Consider the following 22,616-nt stretch of genomic DNA (forward strand, 5'->3'; position numbering starts at 1 on the left):
AGCATTAAAGTTTCGCCAAATGTCTTCAAGGTCTAAATGTTTGCAGTATGTTTGATCCGTCGGTCACTGTTACTGTTAGAGGTAAAGAAAAAGTCTTTGGTTACCACTGTGCTGTGACTGGGGCCTGGTGATGACTGTCAATAAAAGTCACAAAAAGCAACTTGGATAATGAACATCAGTAGAAGTTCAATTGGGTGTTGAAATGTTCGGACAGTGGCACAGTTTTCATAATTTTAACTCTCTGTGTCAACACAATAGTTTTTAAAATGCAACAATAAAGTGCAGATTTTTAGCTTCTATTTCCAAGTGACTGTGCAAAAACATCATTCTCACAGTACTCAAATGGATGAGTTACCCAAATAATACTTTTTCAAAAACCCAGTGAATTAGTTTTTTCTTTTTGTTCTTTGTAAAAAGTTTCAAACCCACAGACATTACCAAATAGCAGATTTCCTCTTTCTGATCCTTTGATGTTGGCACCTCTGGAGCCTGTAGCGTGAAACACTTTCAACATACCCAGGATATCTTTGTTTCACTTATACTAATTCAGACCAAAAACAACGATAGACTAGCCTTCTGTTTAACCATGTAGCTACAACGGTGTTCCCAAAAGGGGTGATGTTGGAAACGTATGATGACTCAAACATGATTGTCCATACAAAATATTGTTAGAGAGAGATGAGATTAAAAATATAATGCATGCTATAGTCCAGTATACCTGCTCCAGTTAATGTGTATGTGTAGGACATACATACTGTACGGTGCTTTTATCCGATATTCATAAAAGAAACCCTTCAGTGAATGTGGGCACATTAAACACTTTGACTGAAAATGCGTTACGTTATAAAAGTTTTCTTCAGCCGCATGAATTGAAGCTCAAAGTTTGCATTTAGATTGCATCTTTATTGTTTCATTGTAAATCTGCTGTAGCTGCATACAGCATCAAACTATTCAAAAATTGCGTCCTTGTCCAAAACATTTCCACACCTAGAAAATACAGAATAACAAACTCATACAAAACATTGTTTTATGGCAAAAAAAACCTTTACAACACCTTTGGCAAAATGACATCACAACATTTTTTTTATACGCCATATCATTCGTATTTACTCTGTATAGTTTTAATAGATTGTTTTTCTTTCCCCACAGTGTTGGTGACATTGCTCTGCTGAATTGCACCGCCGTCGTGAACACCAGCAACGAGTCGCTAAACGACAAGAACCCCACGTCTGACAGCATCCATCAGCTGGCAGGACCCGAGCTCCGAGATGAGCTGCTTAAACTCAAAGGTAGACATGGAAGGTTAAACTGCTGAAATGAGCTTGATTTCACTTTGGTCTTCTCAGAGATATCACTGGGAGTGTTAAATATAACCAGTCACCTGATATCACGCTGGCACTACCGCTGGCACTTTAATACAGAGTAACTTTTATCAAGTCTCTACAGCTGCTGAAAGTACTGATAACACACAAATAAGTATGTTCTGGCTTCTGTTCTGGCAGGAGCCCAGTTTTCACTGGAACTACTTTCTGCAGAATTGCTTCCAGTAATATGCTTTGAACTTTGAGCTCCAATTTCAAGGAACAAATACAGATGTTCTTGAACCCTGCAAAGATGTCTGGGTTTGTTATTCAATCATCTGCATCACTGTGGATGTGTGACAGTGTTTTTGAGATTGGCTTTTCAGACGTCCCAAGTACAAAAAAAGGTCTAGTTACTGGTTTTTACCCCGACACACTGGAAGTGTCTTTTCATCAAAAAACGTCACCTAAAAATATCTACATTATTATATATATATTGATGCTTTAAGATGCAGTATTTGAAGAAGCTGGTGCTCAAAATAAAAACCTCTGTGTGGTTAGCATACCAGAAAATTTAATCAGCAAATTTAATTGTCAAAAGAAAACAGTTTTCCCTTTCATGAACTCAGTTGTCAGCTCTCTGATTCACATGTGTATTTGCTGGATCAACAGTCATGAGAGTTTATTTTTAACATGTAATAATAAATATAATAATCTTTTTGTGTGTTTGTGTCCAGGATGTCGCACCGGGGAGGCAAAGCTGACCAAGGGCTTCAACCTAGCAGCGCGGTTCATCATCCACACCGTGGGGCCAAAGTACAAAGCCAAATACAGGACGGCAGCAGAGAGTTCACTATACAGCTGCTACAGAAACATCATGCAGCTGGCTGCGTAAGAATCAGCAACTTATAATTCAGCCCACGTGCTAAACTTGGCAGTAATCGGACTTTCACAAATTTCATCTGTTTCATTCTCTGTCAGAAAGCACCAGCAAACAGTCACTGAATGAAAGTGACTGAGCTTTCCAGCTTTTCAGATTACAGAAACACTGATTTTAGAAAAGTTGGATCTGTTTTAAAAGTTGATGGAAAAACATTAAATCCATCTGTAAAATATGAACTCATTGGATAAATTAAAAACAACCCCCCCCAAAAAACAGTGTTTCAGATTAAAATCCACAATTTCCTAATCAATATTTCACAGACCAGATTGTGCCGTTTCTGTCCTGATCTACTTGGTGATATAGATGTTTGCAGTATATGATGAAGTGGAGAGAGCAGTGATGATGATTTAAGGGAGAAGGCTGAACCCACTAAGACATAAAAAAGAAAGGAAAAAGTCAGACTGGCAAAATTTAAATAGTAGTACTGGAGGTCAAAGGAGCTTGCAAAGTGTGAAACTGGCTGATTGGGACCCACACCCAGTTTCACACCTTGGCTCAGGCGATTAGAGGATCATCAGGGGGTCCTTTTGTCCCTCTGTGGGGGGAAACTCCCACTAGGTTTATATCTGGGACTCTCCACCATTTGACCTTAGAACTGAAGAAGCTTCTCGGATGAGAGGTGAAACGTCTTCAAGTAACTTAAAGAAGTCCAGACGCTTTTCTTTGCAAGCTCCTTTGACTACAATGACCTGGATGACTGAGAACCTTCACAGACGTAGTACTGGAGGTATTTAGTGTTTTGTTTTTACCCCTCAGCTGTAAAAAGGCTGGTCAGAGATTGTTGTCACGCCTCCCTCAGGTGGGCAGGCAGCATGGACACCTGAGTTTGTGAATGCGATAAATCCAGAACATGGCAGGAGTTTTAAATGAATACCATACATGTATGTACTAAGAATCTTGGGGAAATTTGAATCTCAAACTCAAGGTCAGAGGACAAGTTTTCTGAAAATCTTGCAAATGCGATAACTCGCGTAGGTCACCTAGGACTTTCGAATTGATATAATAGGTTTGTCTACTAGAAAACTGAGGGGAAGCACTGACGGCTGCCAGCATTTTCTTTACATGGAATTACATTTTTACCTCCATCAAGGATGTTATGTTTTTGGTAGTGTCATTCTGTTTATAAACACAACAGCTCAGTAAGTTCTGGATGAACTCTGAAAACTTTGTAGGTGTGTAGAGTGGGGTCCATAATAATCCCTTCAAATTTGTCTTAAATTTGTCTCCACCAAGATCTTCAAGGTCAACTCAATGACTTATTAGTCAAAAACTGATGAAAAGCCTGAGAACTTCAAAACTACGATTGTTACAAGTTGGTGTGTATTGTCAGCATATAGAAAGTGCCATATGAAGGTTTAAAATATCATGTCACATTTGACCTCTGACCTTTCTTCAAGGTCAATAGAGGGATCTGAAGGTGCTATATTGAACCATTGTTTGTATTGACAACATGTAGACATATTGGGAATGATGTATGTCACATTTGACATTGTATAGTCAGTGTGTACTGTAGATGTGATGTGCAGTATGTGAGACTGTATTTCTTCATTTTTCACCACAGAGAGCAGTCAATGGCATCAGTTGGCTTCTGTGTGGTGACCACAATCAAAAGAGGTTATCCTCCGGAGGATGCAACACACATTGCTTTGAGTAAGACACACAGACACACACAGGTTTTTATTGGAGTGACACTTTAGTCATATTTTCTTATTTTTTTATCTCTCTTTGTAAGTTTATTGGTGCAGCCCTCCACCAAAATCCCGATTTCTCATGTGACCCCTTTGGAAAATTGAACTCCCCAAGCTTGTAATCGGCCCAAATTCAAAACAGTGGAATTTAATCTAAGAGGTTAGATTGCCACCCTGAAATCACTCAGATCCACTCAAACAGAAGTCTTACTCACCTCTGGAGTTAAAGCTACTACTGGCTGTAAAATAACCACAAAACCTGAACTGAATGTAAGACTGGATATACACGGGGCATAGTTGAGTGTATTAGTTCAGTGAACACCCAAAGAGAACCATATGTGGCAAATATTCTGCTTGTTTGCAAAATGTTTGCTCAGGTTTGTTCACTTAAATACACGACTACAGGTCCACACCACAGAAAAGGACGCATCTCAGTTGGTTTCATCCTCTTCTTAGTCTTAGAAAAATTGCAGTTCTCTGTAAACTACAGATTTGCTGTTATTTGTCTGTGTTATCTTGTAATAAACCAAAACAAATGTGTTTGTAGGGACAGTGCGGCGGTTCTTGGAGAATCATGGAAACAGCATAGAAACGGTGGTGTTTGCGGTTTCAGACACAGAGGAGGTTTGTGTGACTTCTTGTCTTTAGTTTAGACCAACAGGAAACACTGAACCTGCATGTTCCTCTTATTTAAAACCAGCTGTATTAAGTTAGCCATGTGCATATTAATCACTAATAGATATATATTCATATTTGTGCTCTTTCAGTCTGTGTTCAAGAAGTTACTCCCTCTGTACTACCCACGCTCTGAGGGAGAAGAAAAGGCTTGCCTACCTCTCATCCCAGCTGACATCGGCAATTCTGAGGGTGAACCAGTGGTTCCAGAAAGACGGATCCGCATCACAGAGAAACCAGGAAGCATTGAAGGTGCAGCCTTCTTCTTTTTTTCTTTTTTTTTTCTCAATAATGTGATGAACAATTTCCTGAAATCTGAAAGGGACACACAACATGCTTCACTTTCATTTCAGTCGAAAAGAAACAAAACATTTCTTCCCTGTAGTTTGAATTTGTAGAATAAAAGCTTTTCTTTTCACTTGAAGGACTTAATTGTCAAGTTGAAATAGTCTGACCGAGCAGTCAGCCGTTTGGCTTTTTAGGCTGTCAGCCATTCATGTTGTTTGTCACTCACTCACCAACGGAACCATAAAACATCTGAGCTCAATCATTAAATACAGTGTGAAGATGACACTGGATAATGATTAACTTAGAGCTCAGGTTGTTTTTGTGAGTCAGTCAGACTGCATCTGCCTTCAGGCTCCTGAAGTGTCAGGACATGATTGTTTTATTTGTAGTAAAGCACTGACAGGACATGAGAAGTATCGCAGACAGATTTTAACCAACATAATGCCTCGTCACAATGATTGTCTCAAAGCCCTTGAACAAAAGTGTTCTCCTAAAAGAAAGAGTTTGATGTGATCAGCACACGACTATCAAACAAAGGAAGATTCGAGAAACTTTCAGAATTCTAAATAGGGAAACTGTTTTGAAGCACATCAAAGCTTTTCTAGTCTCCCAACATTTGTATTTGTCCTCTAGCTAAATGCAGACCAAGTAGTCTTTATTGAAAGTAATCGAGGCCCAACAGTTCTGTAGAAATAGCAAAATAATAAAAACACAAAGGACAAACAGAAATTTTGAGTTTTTAAACCCTCCACATAAACTGGATTTTGTATGACCTCTTTAGTTTACCTCAGCTAAGCCTTTGCTTGCACCCTAAATGTTAGGTTTTGGTGAAGAGGCCTGTGAAAGTAACACCAGCCCATGTGTTAGTGAGTGTTTGTGGTTTCCATTTTGAGCCTCTTGCCTCCATTGACCTCAAGTGTGGTGCCTGCTGGCCTGATGCTTCAAAGCATCGACATGTGGCTTTGGGGTGTTGATCCAAAGCAAGCAGGCTGCCTGCGAGTGAAACCCAATAACAACAGGCTGATGTATACACACTGACAGATGCACATGTCCGTTTGGATGTTGATAAAATGCACAGACATGCATGCAGCAGTGCATGTGGTCTTGGAGAAACAAGGAATGAAACAGACTTGAACCCGAGCCTGGAATCTGTCAGCTGAGTTTATGACTTCATAGCAGCGCTTTCACACACGTGTAACGGCATCCTTGCAGATGAATTGGAATCTGTGTAATAAAATAAATACGGACAAACAAGCAAACCCATGAGAATGTTGCTGCATTTATAATTTGCTAAAACTTGTACACAGATAGTGTTTTGAGGGGAAACGATCGTTTAAAAAAGCCAGAGTTAACTGGATTAATTATTTTTTGTAAGTAGTATCGGATACAAGTTCAGCATTTCATTACGATGTCTTATCTGTTGGCTTGTCTAGATGAATGTGAAGAGGACAGCCTGGAGTTGGATCTGGGTCAGGTTGGGACTCACGCCTTCGCCCGGATGGAGGGCGACGTAGACAAACAGCGGAAACTGATTTTACAGGGACAGATGTCTGAGGCAGCCATGCAGAAGCAACACCAGAGAAAGTAAGAGTCCAAGCAAACTGTGAGATAACTCGATGATGCTTTCAAATGTTTTTCTTTAAATAAATGTAATAACATAATACTTCAAGTGTTTTCCACTTGTATTAACATTGACATTGCCTGTATTAAAGTTTTCACGTGCAAAATCAAGTGCAGTATTTTCTTCAGTTACTAAACTGTAAATAAGTACAATTTGAATTACTCTATTTATGAAGTATTTCTATCTAATGCTGTTTCAGTTTGCACTGTAAGTGTTTGTCACTTAAAATTTTACTGAAACATTTCTGAACGGCTACGTTTTGGCTGCTTTCATGATCACACTTAAAGTTCTTTTTAGTTTTTTTGGGGGTTTTTTTATAGGTTTTTAGTAGATGTTTTGGCAGTAATTTACAGAGGCAGTAGTTATAGCATGTGTGTAACCGCTAATTGTTCCATATATTTAAGATACTCTTTCTGTTTTAATCCTGCAGCTACGGTCGCTGGCTGTGTCGAGCGAGAGCAGAGGACCTGTCAGACATCGCCGCGCTGAAAGCGTTGTACCAGACTGGTAGGTGTTTGAGCATGGGACGTGCATATTAGATCTTTGAAGGAGTCTTTCAACGTCTGAATGTAGATCTGAAACAAAACCAGGAACCAAAAGACAGTTTTCAGACATGTGTATTGTAAGGGTGCTCGCCTGAGAGTTTCTGTTTCGCCTCTGCATGAAGAGCGAAGGCAATTCATCCTCTCTAAGGCACAATTGACTGTCATCACCAGTAGGAGGCAGTGTTGTTGCACACAGTCCAGGACGAGGTTGAGCACCAATTAGCTCAGCCGATGTCAAGTGAGGCAAAGGTTGAACCTATTTGAACTTTCAGGCCGTGTTTTGAGGTGGGTACATTTAAGCTTTAACATTAAATATATAGTTTTAAATTAAAGAATATTTAATTTAAAACTATATATTTAATGTATTTTACTTGTATCACAAGAAAAGTCTTTCCAAAAAAAATGTTCTTTATGTTGTTGACTGTCTTAGGGAAATATGCAAAAGAAACATTTTACATTTTGTAGTGATGCTACACAAGTAGAAGGTCTGTATGCATTCAAGTAAGAAACAAAGGCTGTCATACAGCCACTAATGCACATTACAGTTGGAGTGTTTTATCCAAAAGTCAGCTTTCCAAATCACTGCAGATTACAAGCGAAAAGTCCAGATCATAGTCACAGACACAGAGGCTGAACTGCTGGAAAACTATTACTCAGTGTTGGCCTCATCTGTAGGCAGAGGGCCAAACACAGACTGTATCTCCACACTTCTCACTTACTACATCTGCAGCTCTGTTTCAATACTGTGATACTATATTTAAATTAATACAAAATTGCAGGGTCTGAGTGTCTTTACACTTTACTGTGTATTTGTCCAGGCGTGGATATATGTGGCAGGACGGTGATGGTCGTGGTTGGACGAAACATCCCCGTGACCCTCATTGACCTTGAAAAGGTAACGTGTGCCAGTATGTCAAAGTGAAGCACTTTTAGTGATCTTAGTCATGTCGGACCTCACCGTAACAGATGGTGCAGATTTATTTTTTTGTGTACTCGTAATAATGCAATACGTGTGAGCAAGCACAGGTCACATTGATCTGCTTTTAACCTTGTTCACTGCACGTTTGATTTTACTCCTCAGTACCTGTTGCAAAATGCAATATATCTGTTTTTAAATAGGAAAAGCTGCAACTATAAAAGAAAATGTATCAGATGTGGGTGATCTGGTTTTTAACAGAACTGTAAGTAAATAAATACTCACAGTAATCCTGTGTCTTTGTTTCCTCTGCCCGTGTGCTGTAGGCGCTGTTGTACTTCATCCATGTAATGGACCACATCACAGTGAAGGAGTATGTTATGGTTTACTTTCACACGCTGACCGGAGAGCATAACCATCTGGACACCGACTTCCTGAAGAAACTCTACGACATCGTTGACGTCAAGTCAGTCTGACATTTTACTCACCTGATTACACTGAGCCTGTGGCTAATCTAAACCTTGAGCTGAAGGCATGACTGCAATTTTTTTAAGTATTTGCCTTCCATCTTTTAAATTAAAACATGTCAAGTATATTGGAAAACCAACATTAAATCAGATATGAAGTGGAAGAGAACATTGAATAGATAAGGCATTAACTTAGTTCCAGTTTTTGTCTTATTCCTCTGGCATTGAGTCACTGAGTAAGAACAGTCTGCTTCAGCTTTCCATCCAGAACTGTTGTCATCTGGGTTTACAATATATGTTTAAAGTAGAATTAGATTTGGCTGACATTGTTGGCCAACTACTTCTCCAGTCTTAACTAACCAAAACTTAAAAAAGAATCAGACAGAGAGAGGTTGTGTAAAAAAGACGGTCTTTGGGAATTCCCCTCTCATTCACTCCTTTTCTCTCTCAAAGGCCATGACGATACTATGATTGAGTCATTATAGTAGCCGCTTTCATATTTTCTTCCATGCAGCATAGTGCTTACTGGATTTTAAATCAATCTAACGGTCATTTTGTATCAACATGACAAAGGGTCCACTTTTCGAACTAAATCAAGGTGTTTAACATTTTGTATATTAGGTCATACAAACATTTAGAGTTGACTTTCATTTGACCTATTTGGTGTTCGTTGGCTCTTGCTCTTAGCCTCTGCAGCTGCATTAAAGTTGAGAAACATTGGTCGTGCCACAGTACAATACCACCAAGGTTACAGTGTTTAGATGATTGGAAAAGCCAAACAAGCTGTGAAACACATTTGTTTCATTGTTGGCGTTGGCGCGAAGTCTCGCGGTGACTTGAGGCCAAGCAACTTGGCTCTGACTTGGCCTCAAAGAGTTCAAACGAGTTCTAAACTGAGACCGGATAAACCTTTCAAAGACAGCGCTCTGAAAAGTTGTTGTCAGACATGACTTTGTGATAACTGAGGTTGCAGAATGGATTTGGACCTGAATCGGTCATTCTGTTGAGCAATGACGTGTCCATTGTGTACCATCACATTGGAACTCGATACACATGGAGGCAGATGCTGTTTGATCTCTTTGAGATCTCCTGAAAAGTTCACCATTTATGAATATTTTCGTCGTGCTTAATCGTAGCCACATCTTCCAAATGGAAACCAGAAAGATCTAGACTTCTATTCAGAGATCAGAGTAGACCTACAGCTTCACTGTTCTGAAGTGACTCCTCTATCCACGCAGATAGAGGAGTCACTCTATCTGACTCCTCTATCTGCGGATAGAGTTTTGGAATGTTATGTGTCCAAAATTAATAAAGACAGACATGAGTGGTCATACAGTAGATATTATTAGAGTTAGGTTTAAGTGTACGTCTTAATCATCCTACTACTACTGATTTAAAACTAGCACTTGAAACTAGATTAAACAAATTTCTAGTGTCCATAAACATCAACACACACATGAAACCCACACAATATCTAAACGTAACTGGAAAAAAAGAAGGGGTTGAAATTTTGTTAACTGGAAGCCACCAAAGGAAAAACCTAGAGAAACTCAGGTACTCGGTGGGTAGGAGAAGCGTTTATAGTTGTCATCTCTTTTTAGTTTTGGTTACTAGAAACCAAACTTGCTTCCTGTGTCAGTGGGAAACTCCATGCAGTCAAGACGTACCTTTCCACGCTTGTCTTTCTCAGGTTTCATTGCTTTCTTACTGTCTATTCTGTCGGTTTCACAACACCTTTCTTAACCTTCATAAAGAAAACTGAAACTGTAGCACATTCCTGATGTTTATCCTTTATGTTGTGTGATAAATTTACCCTAAGGGTGTCAGATGCAGGTTACGTGATATATTTCAGTGAGGCAGGAAAAGGGAATTTAAAAAAAAGCAAACCTTGCTTTCACAGAGTCTTTAAATGCGAATGAAGACGCCTTCATTCAGCTTCCCCTTTCATCGGAACAGGAAACCCCCATTCAGTCATAAGTGACGAGGGCGAACGTTTGTGTTCTGCTGATTCATCAGTGCAGCCTTAAAATGTTAGGGATGTTTAGGCTCCACCACCTCTGCAAACTTTTAGCTGGACCTAACGAAACCCAGACAACAGTCTGCCCTCTACTAAAGGCTCATTTAATGTGAAACAAAAAACGCTGAGGTTATCTGTTTGCTTGTACACTTTCTGACTTGGATATTGTACTTTGGCTGCAGTAGAAAATGATGACTGCTAACAAGTTTGTCATTTAGCAGGGGCGTGGGTCTGGCAGAGCTCTGTGTTTAAAGCACAAGAACTGTGCTGCCTGTCAGTCACAGAGACAATCAAAGCCTTTTTTCAGGGAACTTTGTGTCCTCATTCTTCTGCAGGGCGAGGAACACACGCACATCACGTTCAGGGATCACTTTACTTCTAAACAGTTACAGTTTCTGTTCTAGCTGTTTTCATTTAGGAGTATTTTTCTTTCTCTGCAACATTTCTCAAGCAGTTGCTTTGTTTTGGGGTTTTTTGGTTTGGCATCGTGATATTGAACCCTGGTCTGGCTATTTGGCTATTGATTGACTGCAGATGCATGTTAGCTTCAAATTACCTAACCAACAGACTCTCGCCAGATTGAACATATCCACAGTTTTGGAAGCGTATATGTTGTCTGCATTTAGCAGGAGACCGATGGACTCGAGAGTGATTATTTTTAAATATCCTCGGGTCCAGCTCTGGACCAGTGCAGAAGGCCACAAGTCACGGTTTTGTACGTTTGAATTATTTGGATAACTAAAAGTTCCTGTGTGTTCCTCTGATGGACAAATGTTTTGGTTTTTCTTAACACAAGCAAATTTAGTATGGATGGAAGTTCAGGTCGGCACTATTTCCAGAGTTTTCCAGAATGCAAGAACTTTTTGGCAGCATCCAAAGGGGCCGGGGTTAAAGGGAAAGAGCTTACTATTATTATTTAATTTATGTGTTTTATTTTAAGAGTAAAGTGGAAATGTTGAGTGTAAAGTTAAAGTGCATGGACTGTGTGGACAAACGTGTTCTCTCTGGATAAATCTGAATCTGAACCTCACCCTGAAGACTCAACATCTGTGTGTGATGGTTGATTCCTACAATATCAAGAAGAACTTCCAGATGCAGCACATTAATTTAAAATATCATCTGAATTAGTGAATATCAGAAATACGAAGAATTTGGCTCTAAACACATGTAACTAGTAACTGACCCACAGTTTTAGTTGGCGCTCTCTTACTCTGGGATATACCCCTGATTTGTTTGTTAGTCTCACAGTCTGTTTGTTTGCTTCTGTCTTGAAAACAGAGATGCGGGAGTTGACTCCAGCAACTTAGGAATGGCAGACATAACAGGCTTATACCGGGTTGGTAACCTCAAGTTTACATGTCATGTTTTTGCCAGTGATGTGGCTCTGTTGCTTCATTGGAGCATGGTCTGTAGTTAAATAATGGTGATTGAAATTGAGTTCCTCCCAAATGTAGATGCCTCTCGGGCCCCTCTTCCATCAGGGAGAGTTGGTTGCGTGAGACTGACAGACTGGTGAGCCATCTGTGGTTTTGGCTGCTTTGACTGAGCTTCAGATACGAGTAGATGGAGACAAGTGTCTAAAATTAGCTTCCTTCTGTAGACAGTTTGGCACAGTTTTATGGCTAAAGTTGTCTGATCAAAGCAGCGTAAAGCAGCATTGTAGTATGACAGCTGCTGTAGCTGACACTGTCGATTACCGGTAATTGTCTAATTACCTGTCTGTTCAATCAAATAAATAACCAAGCATTGGAAAAACATTTGGCACTTCCATGTGGTAAATGTGTCCATGCTAATGTACAGGATGGAGCTGATTGTAAAGTGGTGTTTTTGTGGGACAGTAAATGTGTGGCTTTGGAAACGGCCACAGAAACATTGTGTCTCCTCTTTCAGAACATCAATCATTTTCATTTCATAATACAGGTTTTTTTAATTTTATGTTTGATTTCCAGAATAATAAGTCATAGGGTTGCTGAGAAGTATTATTCCACTAATGTTCTGCTTTATTTCTTGCAGGTATAAAAAAAATTTGATGGCTTTCTACTTTGTACATCCAACATTCCGCTCGAAGGTAAGGGATGGTTTTATTTACAGTTTCTGCAAAGCTTATTTAATATACAGGCCTGTGTAAAACATTTATATTTCAGTTGATAATGTATAAATGTATGAAAACAAACCTTGTCTGTGTTGTTTATTGTATTTCAGATGATTTTGATCAAGTTTTTATCCTTTTTTTGTAAGAAAACGAGTGAGCACAAGACATTAAAAAGCCATATTTATACATTTAAGATTAAAATGCTGTGCCTTACACCCTTCAGTGGAAACTTATTTCCACTGCTTGCCTCATTCTTTTGTTCACTAGCCGGAGCTCGTGACCACAGGTGATAGTAAGAATCTAGACTGACCTGTAGATTGATAGCGTTGCTTTCATGCTCAGCTCTTTCTTCACTACAGCACACCGACACATACGCACCAGTCTGCCTGTCAGTCTCCTGCTCCCCTCACCCCTCATTCACAAACAACACCATGAGATGCTTAAACTCCTCCACTTGGATCAGCAACTCATCCTGACACAAAGTTGGGACTCCACCGTTTTGCCGTCAAAAAAAACATGGCCTCAGATTTGGAGATTTGTGCTAGTTTTCATCCCAGCTGCAAACCACTAAAGTGCAAGCTCGAGGTCACTGCCTCAGAACCACACATCTGTAAAAGGCAGACAACCAGGAGCGTTTTGCTTTTCTTATTAATCTAAGTCCTTACATTCCTACCACACTGATCCAGAAAATATTTTCCTCTTTAGGTAACTTCTGGTTTATCTGGTTTCTTGATAACTTTTTCTTTATTCATTAAAGTTCAGTCTTGCTCAGTTTTCTGTTTTTGTTGTGTTCAGTTATTCTTTGATTATTGCATGACTGGTGTCCTGGCAATGTAAAATCAAGCTTGAATGTTTTTAAAAACTGATGAACGGTTCTTTACACACATCCATTCTCTTTCTTCACTTGTCTCAATCAAGGTTTCAACATGGTTCTTCACCACTTTCAGTGTATCTGGCATGAAGGAAAAGGTCCGCTACCTCGACAATCTGCAACAGCTCTTCACCTGCATCAAGCCTGAGCAGCTCGATATCCCTCCATTTGTCTTGGAGTACGATGCACGAGTAAGAACACAATAACAGAGAGATCCATAACTCAGTCCTATGTTGTTTGCACATGATCCACGGATATCTTTCAAAGTGATTTGAATCATTTTGGAAAGGTAACTGCTAAAATACATAAAGGATTTGATAAAGCTCTCAAAACTAGCCCAAACGTTTGTTCCAAAAACCCCACACAGGTTGGAACTATTTATTTTAACATAATCAAGCTGACGTCCATCCAATTATTGCTCATCTAATTAGCTCTCCTTCACCAGCAGCAATGCATCTGAAGTATAAAGCAGCAGGTGTTCTGCCTTTGCCACACAGTATGTTATTGCAGATGGATAGAGCTACATTAACCTAGTAGAAATGAATGGTGTAAATCAGCCACTGAGTAATGCTGAAGGTTTTTTGTTTTGTTTTTTCATCCTGCTACCTTGTTGTGGCTAACTGCACGGAAGGTCAACCATTAAATAGACAGGAAATGAAAGCACATCAGATAATGTTGTAGGCTGATTCACTCAGCGGTAGGAGCTCAACGATTTGCAGAGGTTCAGAAGTGACATTCAGTTATTATTTTCCCTAATTATTCTTATTTTTACTACCTGCCTACCTAATGTGATATTAGAACAGAGTGTTTTAATACTGGAAAGTGGTTCAGCTTTTGCCACTTTAAAAACTTTTTAACATTTTATAGTTTAGCCATATGTGGTTATAGTCTGACCATTACTAAAGTACTTTGTAAAACATCTAATTTGGGCCAGTTTTTCTTTTTTTTTAGCTTTCTGACTTTACTGTGACAGGCAAAGTATGTCAGTTGGGTGCAGCTGTGGTAACCCCTCCGCCTTCCTCTGTAAGAGTTAGGGTTCATTTGAAGTAGTGGCTAGAAATTCTAATGTAGACACCAGAAAGTTGGTCCCACTTTCTCTAGATGACTAAAATATAGGTCAGGTGCTGAAGCATGTGGTTTAAAGTTACAAGCGACCTGCCAAAATAATTTGATGTGTCAGAAACATCTGGAAGTTGCAGCAGATTATCCCAGTTAATATATCTTAACTTGGAAAATATGTCACTACATTTGGAGCGCTGATGTTTGGAGCCAGTAACTGACTTCCTTTGATAAATTAGAGTTTGTTTGTCTCCACCTCCCTGTAAGCATCGGTTTTGCATTTTCAGATGCCGAAGGACGGACCGTAACCCTGTTTAGCCTCACGTCAGCTCTCTGGCTGATGGTGTTTTAGTAGAAATATTTAGGTAGGCTATGTTCCTGTTGATGTCTCGAATAAACCTGAAATCACACAAACCTTTGTGTGTTTCTATTCACGTTCTTTTTTTTCATCAGTTGTATTTGAGGGATCAACAGACAAGACAAATCTCTAGACTTTCCCTTTTCAATTCTCCTCTTCCTGATGTAAACCAGAGACGGTGGAAATGATTTCTGTTGTTCTTTGTCTTTTATTTTCATCTCCAGGTTTAATTTCACCTGTTAAACCGTTGACTATAACCTCAATTAAAATGCCCAGGATGCTTTGTGATTACTAAATGGACAAAATAATTATCAATAACTTTGATTAATCAAGATTTTTATCGTTTTAAGAAAAGTTAGCTGATGTATTTTTTTTACTGGCATGTTTGAAGAAAAGCAGGTGAGGAGTTTTTGATTATCCACTGATAACTCTGCCATCACACCTTCCCCTCAGGTTAAGAGTGTAATATCAGTAAATAATATCAGTCGCTCTTCTTGTTTTCATCTTGGTAACGTTACCCGCCTTCATCCTTCACTTACTCCAAACAGCACCGCCATACAGTGCTCTTGTCACATCTCGTTTAGATTACTGCAGTTCTCTGTGGTCTACCTCATAAATCTCTTCATAAACTGCAGTTAGCTCAAAATCCAGCTGCTTGTATTGTATCCAGAATTGGATCTAATGAACGTATATCACCTGTTATTAACTCCACTGGCTTCCAGTTCACCTACGTGTCAATTTCAGATCCTGCTTCGGGACTACAATCTCTCTCTCTACTTTCAAATCGCGTTTTAAAACCCATCTATTCAGAACTGCATACCCTTCATTTTGACTTGGTCTTGTCGATGTTTACCTTGATTAGCTTTTATAGTTGTTTTTTTTATTTGTTTACCTTGTAATAAATAAAAAGTGTTATTAATAATATTTTTATTATTAACTGTGGGTGTCTGTTTATACTCGGAGCTAAAATATGGGGAAACATGACAGATTGATGGCACATGTTTAAGCGTGTTTCCTTTTGGCATTCACTGAGTTGCCATGAAACGACGTAAACATTTGGATGTTCTTTAGTGGCATCAGCTAAAACAGACTGTCAGAGTAGAACGTCAGCGTTGCCCCTATTTTGAGTACTGAGGAAATGTCAAACCCTGAGGAAGCATAGTTAGAATCAAAAACAACGTCTAGTTTGTTAGTTTGATGCAGTTCGAACTTAAAAAAACGTTCTTGCATCCTCCGTTTCTTTGGAATAATTCACTTTTTCTTTGTTTTTTTTGAATAGCTGATATGTTTGTAAACCACTGTGGATATCCACTTATTGATGTTGGATTGCAGCAGTAACAAGCTTGTTTTCATATTTTGTTACTCGGGGTAGTTATGAATAAAGACACGAGGTCACGGAGCTGTAATAATTACTGGTAGATGAGAAAATGCACTTGTACATGAGGTTACCTGTACAATAAAGTATCATCGTTTCAGATTCAGCATTTTGCAGGGAATGTAACTCCAACAGTGTCCTGATGCATCAAGACACAGAATCAATTTTTTGGAACAACAATGTATTTTCCACTTTCAGCACAGCCAACAACCTGGGCAACATTGTTTATATTGACACCTACCCAGAAACACTTGTCCTGCTGAGCTTAATTACAGTGCTGATGGAGTCCAGGAAGTAATTGCTCTGTTTGTTTGCTGAAATTGAACCTAACCAGGAGGTAAATTCTTAAACAGAATCTCTTTGGAATCCTCGGCCAGTTTGATCAGTCGTTAACTCTCACAGCAGACTCAGAACAGAATTGGCATTCGTTTATACCTAAAAGTAGGAACCAGGGCTTTCACTAAAACTCTATTTGCGCTGTTACTAACTACAGAGGTTGTGTCCTTAAACTCATAAGATGATGCCACAGTTTTTTTTCGTAGCAGTCAAATAAACCCCGTATTGCAGGTTTGAAGCTTCTAATGGGGGTTAAAGTGCGCCGTGTTCCAGAGCCTACACCAGAATGGTAAGGATGATATGACGTGTGAAAGAAAGTTGGCTACAGTTACCACTGAGCTTAGATAATTGTAGATTTTCTCAAAAGGGAAATTGAGATGGTATCGCTCATGTAACCACTCACCAGCCGTCCATTTTCCTTTATTAGAAAACAAAAAAGTGAAACTTGCCTCATTCTTTGTTGGTAGACTTATTTCATTTCACAACACCTGCTGGCATTTCACCATTGGCTCTCAAAATGGCCTCGGATCGACTTGTCTTTAGTACTGTTGGCTGTTTTCACATTTCTCACATTTGGCCACATTTATTTTAGCTTTGCTTGTCAGAGTTTGACAAAGTGGAATCTATTATTTCTTTTTAATGCTCTAATAAGCCTTTTCAAGGCACACTGCCTACAATAGATGAGCTGTTGTGTAAATGTAATTATGTAAATATTCTTCTTGCACAGAACTTGTTTGATTACAAGTTTAAATGGCGTATTTTCACATCCAAAAGGAGTTGGTTTTTTTTTCTCTCAAAATTTTTTATTACTTTTTTTGACAATCTGTGTGGAAATTTGTGGGGTGGGGGTCTTTCCCCCACTGCTCTACAGCTAAAATCCTTCTGAGTAAACATAATCTAACTTCATTAATTTTTGGCCTTTTTATGCCTTTATTTGTTTTCTGGCTCTTGTTGTCATGAGGTGCTGTTAGTTCTTAGACAGCTACTTTGGTAAAAATGGCTCAAATGTGGATATGTGCTCGTTTTATATGCTTGGGATCATTGTCCTGTTGTATGATCCATTTTCAGCCACGCTGTAGCTGTCAGACAGATGGCCTCTATCATATTTCTATATACAGAGGAGTCCATCATCCACTCAGTGACTGTAAGGTGCTCAGGTCCTGAGGGCCGAATCATCATCCAAATCGATACCTGTCTACAACCATCCTTGACAGTTGGTATGAGAGGTTTTGGTTTTCGTCAAATGTTTCGCTGTCCATTATGGCCAAACATCTCCACTTGAGTCTCATCTGTTCTACAGGTGTTTTGCTCTGTTTACATGCAGCTTTGCAAATCTAAGCTGTGCAGCCGTGGTCTTTTTACAGAGAAGAGGCTGTCGCCCAGCATCTCCCCAAACAAGCTATAGTAGTTTTTAGTCTTTTTCTAACTGTACCGTCATCACCAACTTTTACATTATAGAGTCTGAGATGCAGCTCTCTTTGTTATTTCTCTGAGCATTGCACAGTTTGACTTTAGACCGAATGCTGCGATGTTCATTCCTGAGATGCACAACTGAACGCACCGGAACAGCAAACTGCCAGAATGTCTTCATTTATAAAGTGCTCACAGTTACTGCAAATCAACTCATCACAAGCGTCTGATTAGCACCATCTGGCTGCTGCTTACCCTCTAAATTCATATGGAAGCAGTAAAGGTTTTTCACAGAACTACATGGTCCTGTGAAAACCTTCTTTTGCACATGAATATCTGCTGACCTCTACTCTGAGCTTGGACTTGAGCTACCTAAATCTAAAGCTGCATGTTTTTTTTTGTTTTTTTGTTTTTTTGTTTTTTTTAAGTGGATCAAAATGTGCCTCAAAACCACTTTTAATTTTCTTTCTCAATATGCTGTCGACATGTAGCCAAGGGATGAACCAACACGTCTACATGGCGTAATATTCTGGTCAATTGATGAAACAGATGTTTCTCCCTGTTACAACACCCCACGTAGACACAACATCTTGGTCTGACATTCTAGACTCTGAATAAATGTATTATTTTTTTAAATCATCATTAACGTTCAATAACCGTGCTGTCCTTTTTATGTGATGTTTCTAATTAAAGTTTTTGTGAAAAGTTTACAAGCTCAGCATTTAATAATAACACATAAATGTAAAAAAATAGAAAACTTAAAAACAGTAGCCAATCAGCTATTTCACTGTCATACATGGAGCCCGAATATAAAATTTCAAAGCAGACACATTCTGAAAAACCAGTATCCTTTACTTAACTCGGCTGCACACTCACACCTTGATTCACACTCATGTTTTTGTGCTTGTATATTCAGTAAGAAGATCTTTTGCTTAACTAAAACTTGAATCTTTCTTAATGTTAGCGTGTTGACATAATCTTTAGCTTATCAGTGTAATTATTCTACCAGCAGAACAAAGCAGTCATGCCACACCCAACACTGCTGCCGTCTCTTCTGACAGTAGAACACTTTGAAGTTGTGAAAGGCTCTGACAGGTGTAGTCAGATTACTGCCCACAAATTTTTTTCTGCATTATTAAAACACGTACAGCAGCTAACAGGACAGCCTGCCCCTCCTGGTACGAGGAATACAGCTTCCTGACACTTTGCTATATCAAGAAAACAGCACAATAGACCTGAATGAAAGCGAGGGTGGGTTGTGATTCATGAATAATTTACTTCCTGTTAGCATGTCCTTTCTGCAGCTGCTCCATCACATTATTGTCTCCCCAAAACACTTCTGTTGTGTTTTGTAAGGCTTTGTTTATTTCTTTGTTGCAGTGCATTTGACGTCTCAGGGCCACCGTAGTATAAGTCAAATTCTCTTTGTGTTGGCAATAATCACTTTATTGTTACCAGCTTTGGCTCAAGCGATCTGTGCTAACCCAGGTGTTTGTTTTATTCTCATCTATAACAGGTGAACGGACCCTACCATCATTCAGAGGCTTCCGGTCTGTGACACGAGTCCAATCGAATCTTTCTGTCCCAAGTGGCGAAGTGGTGGATGTCTTTTCTGGACATGAAGTTTTCTGTGTGGTCTGACCTCCAACCTCCTCTTTAAGGCTTTGAACCTCAGTTGAGGAAACTCTTCTTTTGTTCTGTTCCTGCCAAAAAAGACCAAATTAAGAGTCGCAGTGCACATATAGCACGGCGCGGTCTGGTGAGCAATCATTGTTACTCACCACAGACTATTTTTGGATCTGGCATGGCTCCTGGATTATGCCTTATACTGAGAGACTTACTCAGCAGTTTTGTCATACTGCCCAAAATATGAAGTATCACATCATAGCTGGCACTTAACTCAAAGGCTTCCCTGTGATGTGGTCGTATCAGACATCCTCGCCCATGTCTCAGAAGATGGCTTTTCAAATGCTGGAGTGATACGGGGAGTGCCTGTTTGGATTTCTACACCACACGGAGCAGCAGAAAGTCTGCAGTAAAGACAAACATTGGGTTTTGCTCAGCCGGAAGTTTTTCTCCACCTGTTTCAGCGTAATATGAGACCGTGAGCGCCAGCAGTCCAAACCGGAAAATTCCAGACAAACATTAATGCCGGGGAGATTTTCTTTGATTAAAAGCACACGTCAGCTGGCTAACATTCAATTTACATCACAAGGTCATCTTCATATTGTGTGAACATGTGAAGTTAGCTTAGCTTGGCACAGAGACTGAAAGAGGAAGCAGAAAGGCTCAGCTTAAGGTGTCAGAGTCACTTCAGCTGTAGCATCATACATTAAGTTAAATTCACAAATATTACAGGGAGATGCCTCTTATCGTCACCATTTCCCAGATATGTAGATCTGTTACTAGAGGCAGTGCTGAAGTACTTCTGCTTAGCATTAACAATGTAAAAAGCCCTGTTTGTTTTCCAGTAGCTTTATGGTGGGCCTGAAAGGAAGCAGGGCATGTGTGCCTCTACCAAACTTGTTAGCACTGTGTCACTGAAACGCATATTTAACCTCACACATTTAACAACATATGCCTAACATTAACTGCTTCCGATCTTTGACAGTTCTAACTTAAATACTATAAAACACGTTAATTTTCCTGTTTCTGGAGATGGAACATTTGTAACTGTTTCTTGAAGCAGTAACTGGAATCATTAAAAGAAATTGGCCACTAAACAGTGATACAGTTCTAATAAGGCAGTGCCTCTGTAACCCACAACAGTGGAAACATGATGTACAAGTGAACCCAAATTACACAAGTCAAGTCATGAGGAGTCCTCACTCTCACAAGCGCCGTGAAGGAAAGTGATTAACTATTTTTTGTGCTTTTGTGTCAAATCGCTCTGTTACTCAGTCACTAACTCCTTTGTTTGCACAGCTCGCTTCACTTTACGTTGTCGTCTGTAGTTTGATTTATCTTGGACTGCCACATGTGTGGGTGTCCAGGTCAAATGGAGTGAAGTAAACTCTGAAAGCATTTCTGATTGTCTGAACCTTCGATCAGTCATGATGTAGCAGGACCCCCGCATGTGTGGTAGCCCAACACTGACACTATCACCATAAATCGGGGGGTTCACCTGTGTGTAGTTCTGCGTTCATCCAGGCCAAACATCAGGAACTCTGCATGATTGCATTTGAACTGTGTTGGCTGCATGGAAACTCTTTAACCTTGAAATGAAAGCGGGGATGTTATTTAACACTAGCACACAGAGTTCAGCTTCTAACTTTTGAGGTTTCAGATAATGTGATGTGCACACTGGTGGGGGGTATATATCTCGTGTCACTTACTCCAGGAGCTTCTGTTTACTGTGTTTGTAGGGCTCCTTCTAAAATCAATAATAAATGCCCTTGTGAGGAAAGCATGCGCAGTCAGATTGAGCTATTTAATGTCTTTTGTTGTTTTCCTCAGTGCTTTGAGTTCCATCCAGTGAAATGAGGTTAGTGTTCCCTCCTTTGACAAAATGAAATGTGCTGTCACTGTTTTACCTTCAGCTGAATCGGTCAGCACAGACTTGCTGTTAGAACTGTGATTATATCAGAATGTGCATCAATGAGCCAAAATATCTGTGTGTAGATGTGTCCTGTTTGGGGGAGTTTTTTATCATTTTAAAGTGATATGTGGAGGGCCTGCTGTTTGACATCCTCTGAGCTTTACAGGAAATGATGTCATTCATGTTTAAATTTCCTGTTCTTTTTTTTTTTTTTAAACACTTTGATCACAAGAAGTTTTTTTTCTTGATAATAACGGGCTTAGACTATCCTTTTAGAAAAGAGCTGGTTGTATTGTGGAAAGTATTTAATACCTGATGAAGAATAAAGATTGATTTTGGTGCTGTAGAAACGTTTGTTATGTTTTCAAAGTGACTTTTCTGCTTAGTCTCAGTTTTCTTAATAGCGCCTCAAGGTTTTGCTCCAATTTGGAAAAAAGTGTAAAGTTTAATTTCTAACGCAACTCTGAATTCTTACAATCATCATTATTATTATTCAGGTGCATCATAATATTCCATTTACCTCGCAGCTAATGGATGAGGAGAGATTTGGTGCTAAGCTTGTGATGTGTGCTCTGCAGCAACTTAGTTCTGTGAAATGAAAATTCCTCACACGGTTTACATGAAGGGTATTTATGCAACTCTTAGCATTTCGGAGAACTCCATGTTGCTTTGAGTTCAAGCAGTTTAAACCCACATTCCAACACATATGGTTTGGCTTGACTAAACAGTGAGGTACGGCTGAACGAAGGACGGCTTTTTAACTTCTTACCTTTCAGACTGAAAAAGTCCATACAGTAAGTATTAATGTTACAACACTGTGATACATTTATTTTTATACATTTCACAAAATTGAAAATTCTTCGTGCTTGTGTTTAACATAAAGCAGAACGTGACACTAAATAAAAGTAAGATAATTCATTCTTTTTGTGGCTCTGCCACAGTTTTTCCTTCCACTGTTGTTTAAACGGGGTCGTGTGATTGTTGGGGTTTTCTCAGGTTTCTCTGTATTATTGTCGGGTCTTAACCTTACAATATAAAGCACTTTGATGCAGCTGTTTTAATTTGACGCTATTTAAATTAAGTTGAATTGAACTGTGAGAAATCGGAGAAAATTGC

General features: G+C 39.3%; 1 protein-coding gene across 5 annotated transcripts in view; it reads left to right on the plus strand.

Annotated features, from left to right (window-relative positions):
* The window catches only part of gdap2 (ganglioside induced differentiation associated protein 2), a 24,589-nt gene extending 3,868 nt beyond the window's left edge, over positions 1–20,721 (plus strand). For 3 of the 5 annotated variants that reach the window (XM_026144608.2, XM_026144607.2, XM_026144609.2), the window contains 12 exons: positions 1,150–1,289; positions 2,039–2,192; positions 3,806–3,894; positions 4,480–4,556; positions 4,700–4,859; positions 6,329–6,479; positions 6,947–7,023; positions 7,880–7,956; positions 8,304–8,443; positions 12,475–12,529; positions 13,472–13,615; positions 19,479–20,721. In XM_026144608.2, coding sequence (XP_026000393.1) covers positions 1,150–1,289; positions 2,039–2,192; positions 3,806–3,894; positions 4,480–4,556; positions 4,700–4,859; positions 6,329–6,479; positions 6,947–7,023; positions 7,880–7,956; positions 8,304–8,443; positions 12,475–12,529; positions 13,472–13,615; positions 19,479–19,520 — 1,306 coding nt within the window. In that variant the 3' untranslated portion in view covers positions 19,521–20,721. Of the gene's footprint in view, positions 1–1,149; positions 1,290–2,038; positions 2,193–3,805; positions 3,895–4,479; positions 4,557–4,699; positions 4,860–6,328; positions 6,480–6,946; positions 7,024–7,879; positions 7,957–8,303; positions 8,444–12,474; positions 12,530–13,471; positions 13,616–14,770; positions 14,898–19,478 lie in introns of those variants that run through there. The other 2 variants (XM_080291195.1, XM_080291196.1) reach the window with 1 other exon arrangement.
* Positions 20,722–22,616: the final 1,895 nt, after the last annotated feature.

Source organism: Astatotilapia calliptera, chromosome 16, assembly GCF_964374335.1.
Source record: "Astatotilapia calliptera chromosome 16, fAstCal68.1, whole genome shotgun sequence".
Classification (NCBI taxonomy): domain Eukaryota; kingdom Metazoa; phylum Chordata; class Actinopteri; order Cichliformes; family Cichlidae; genus Astatotilapia; species Astatotilapia calliptera.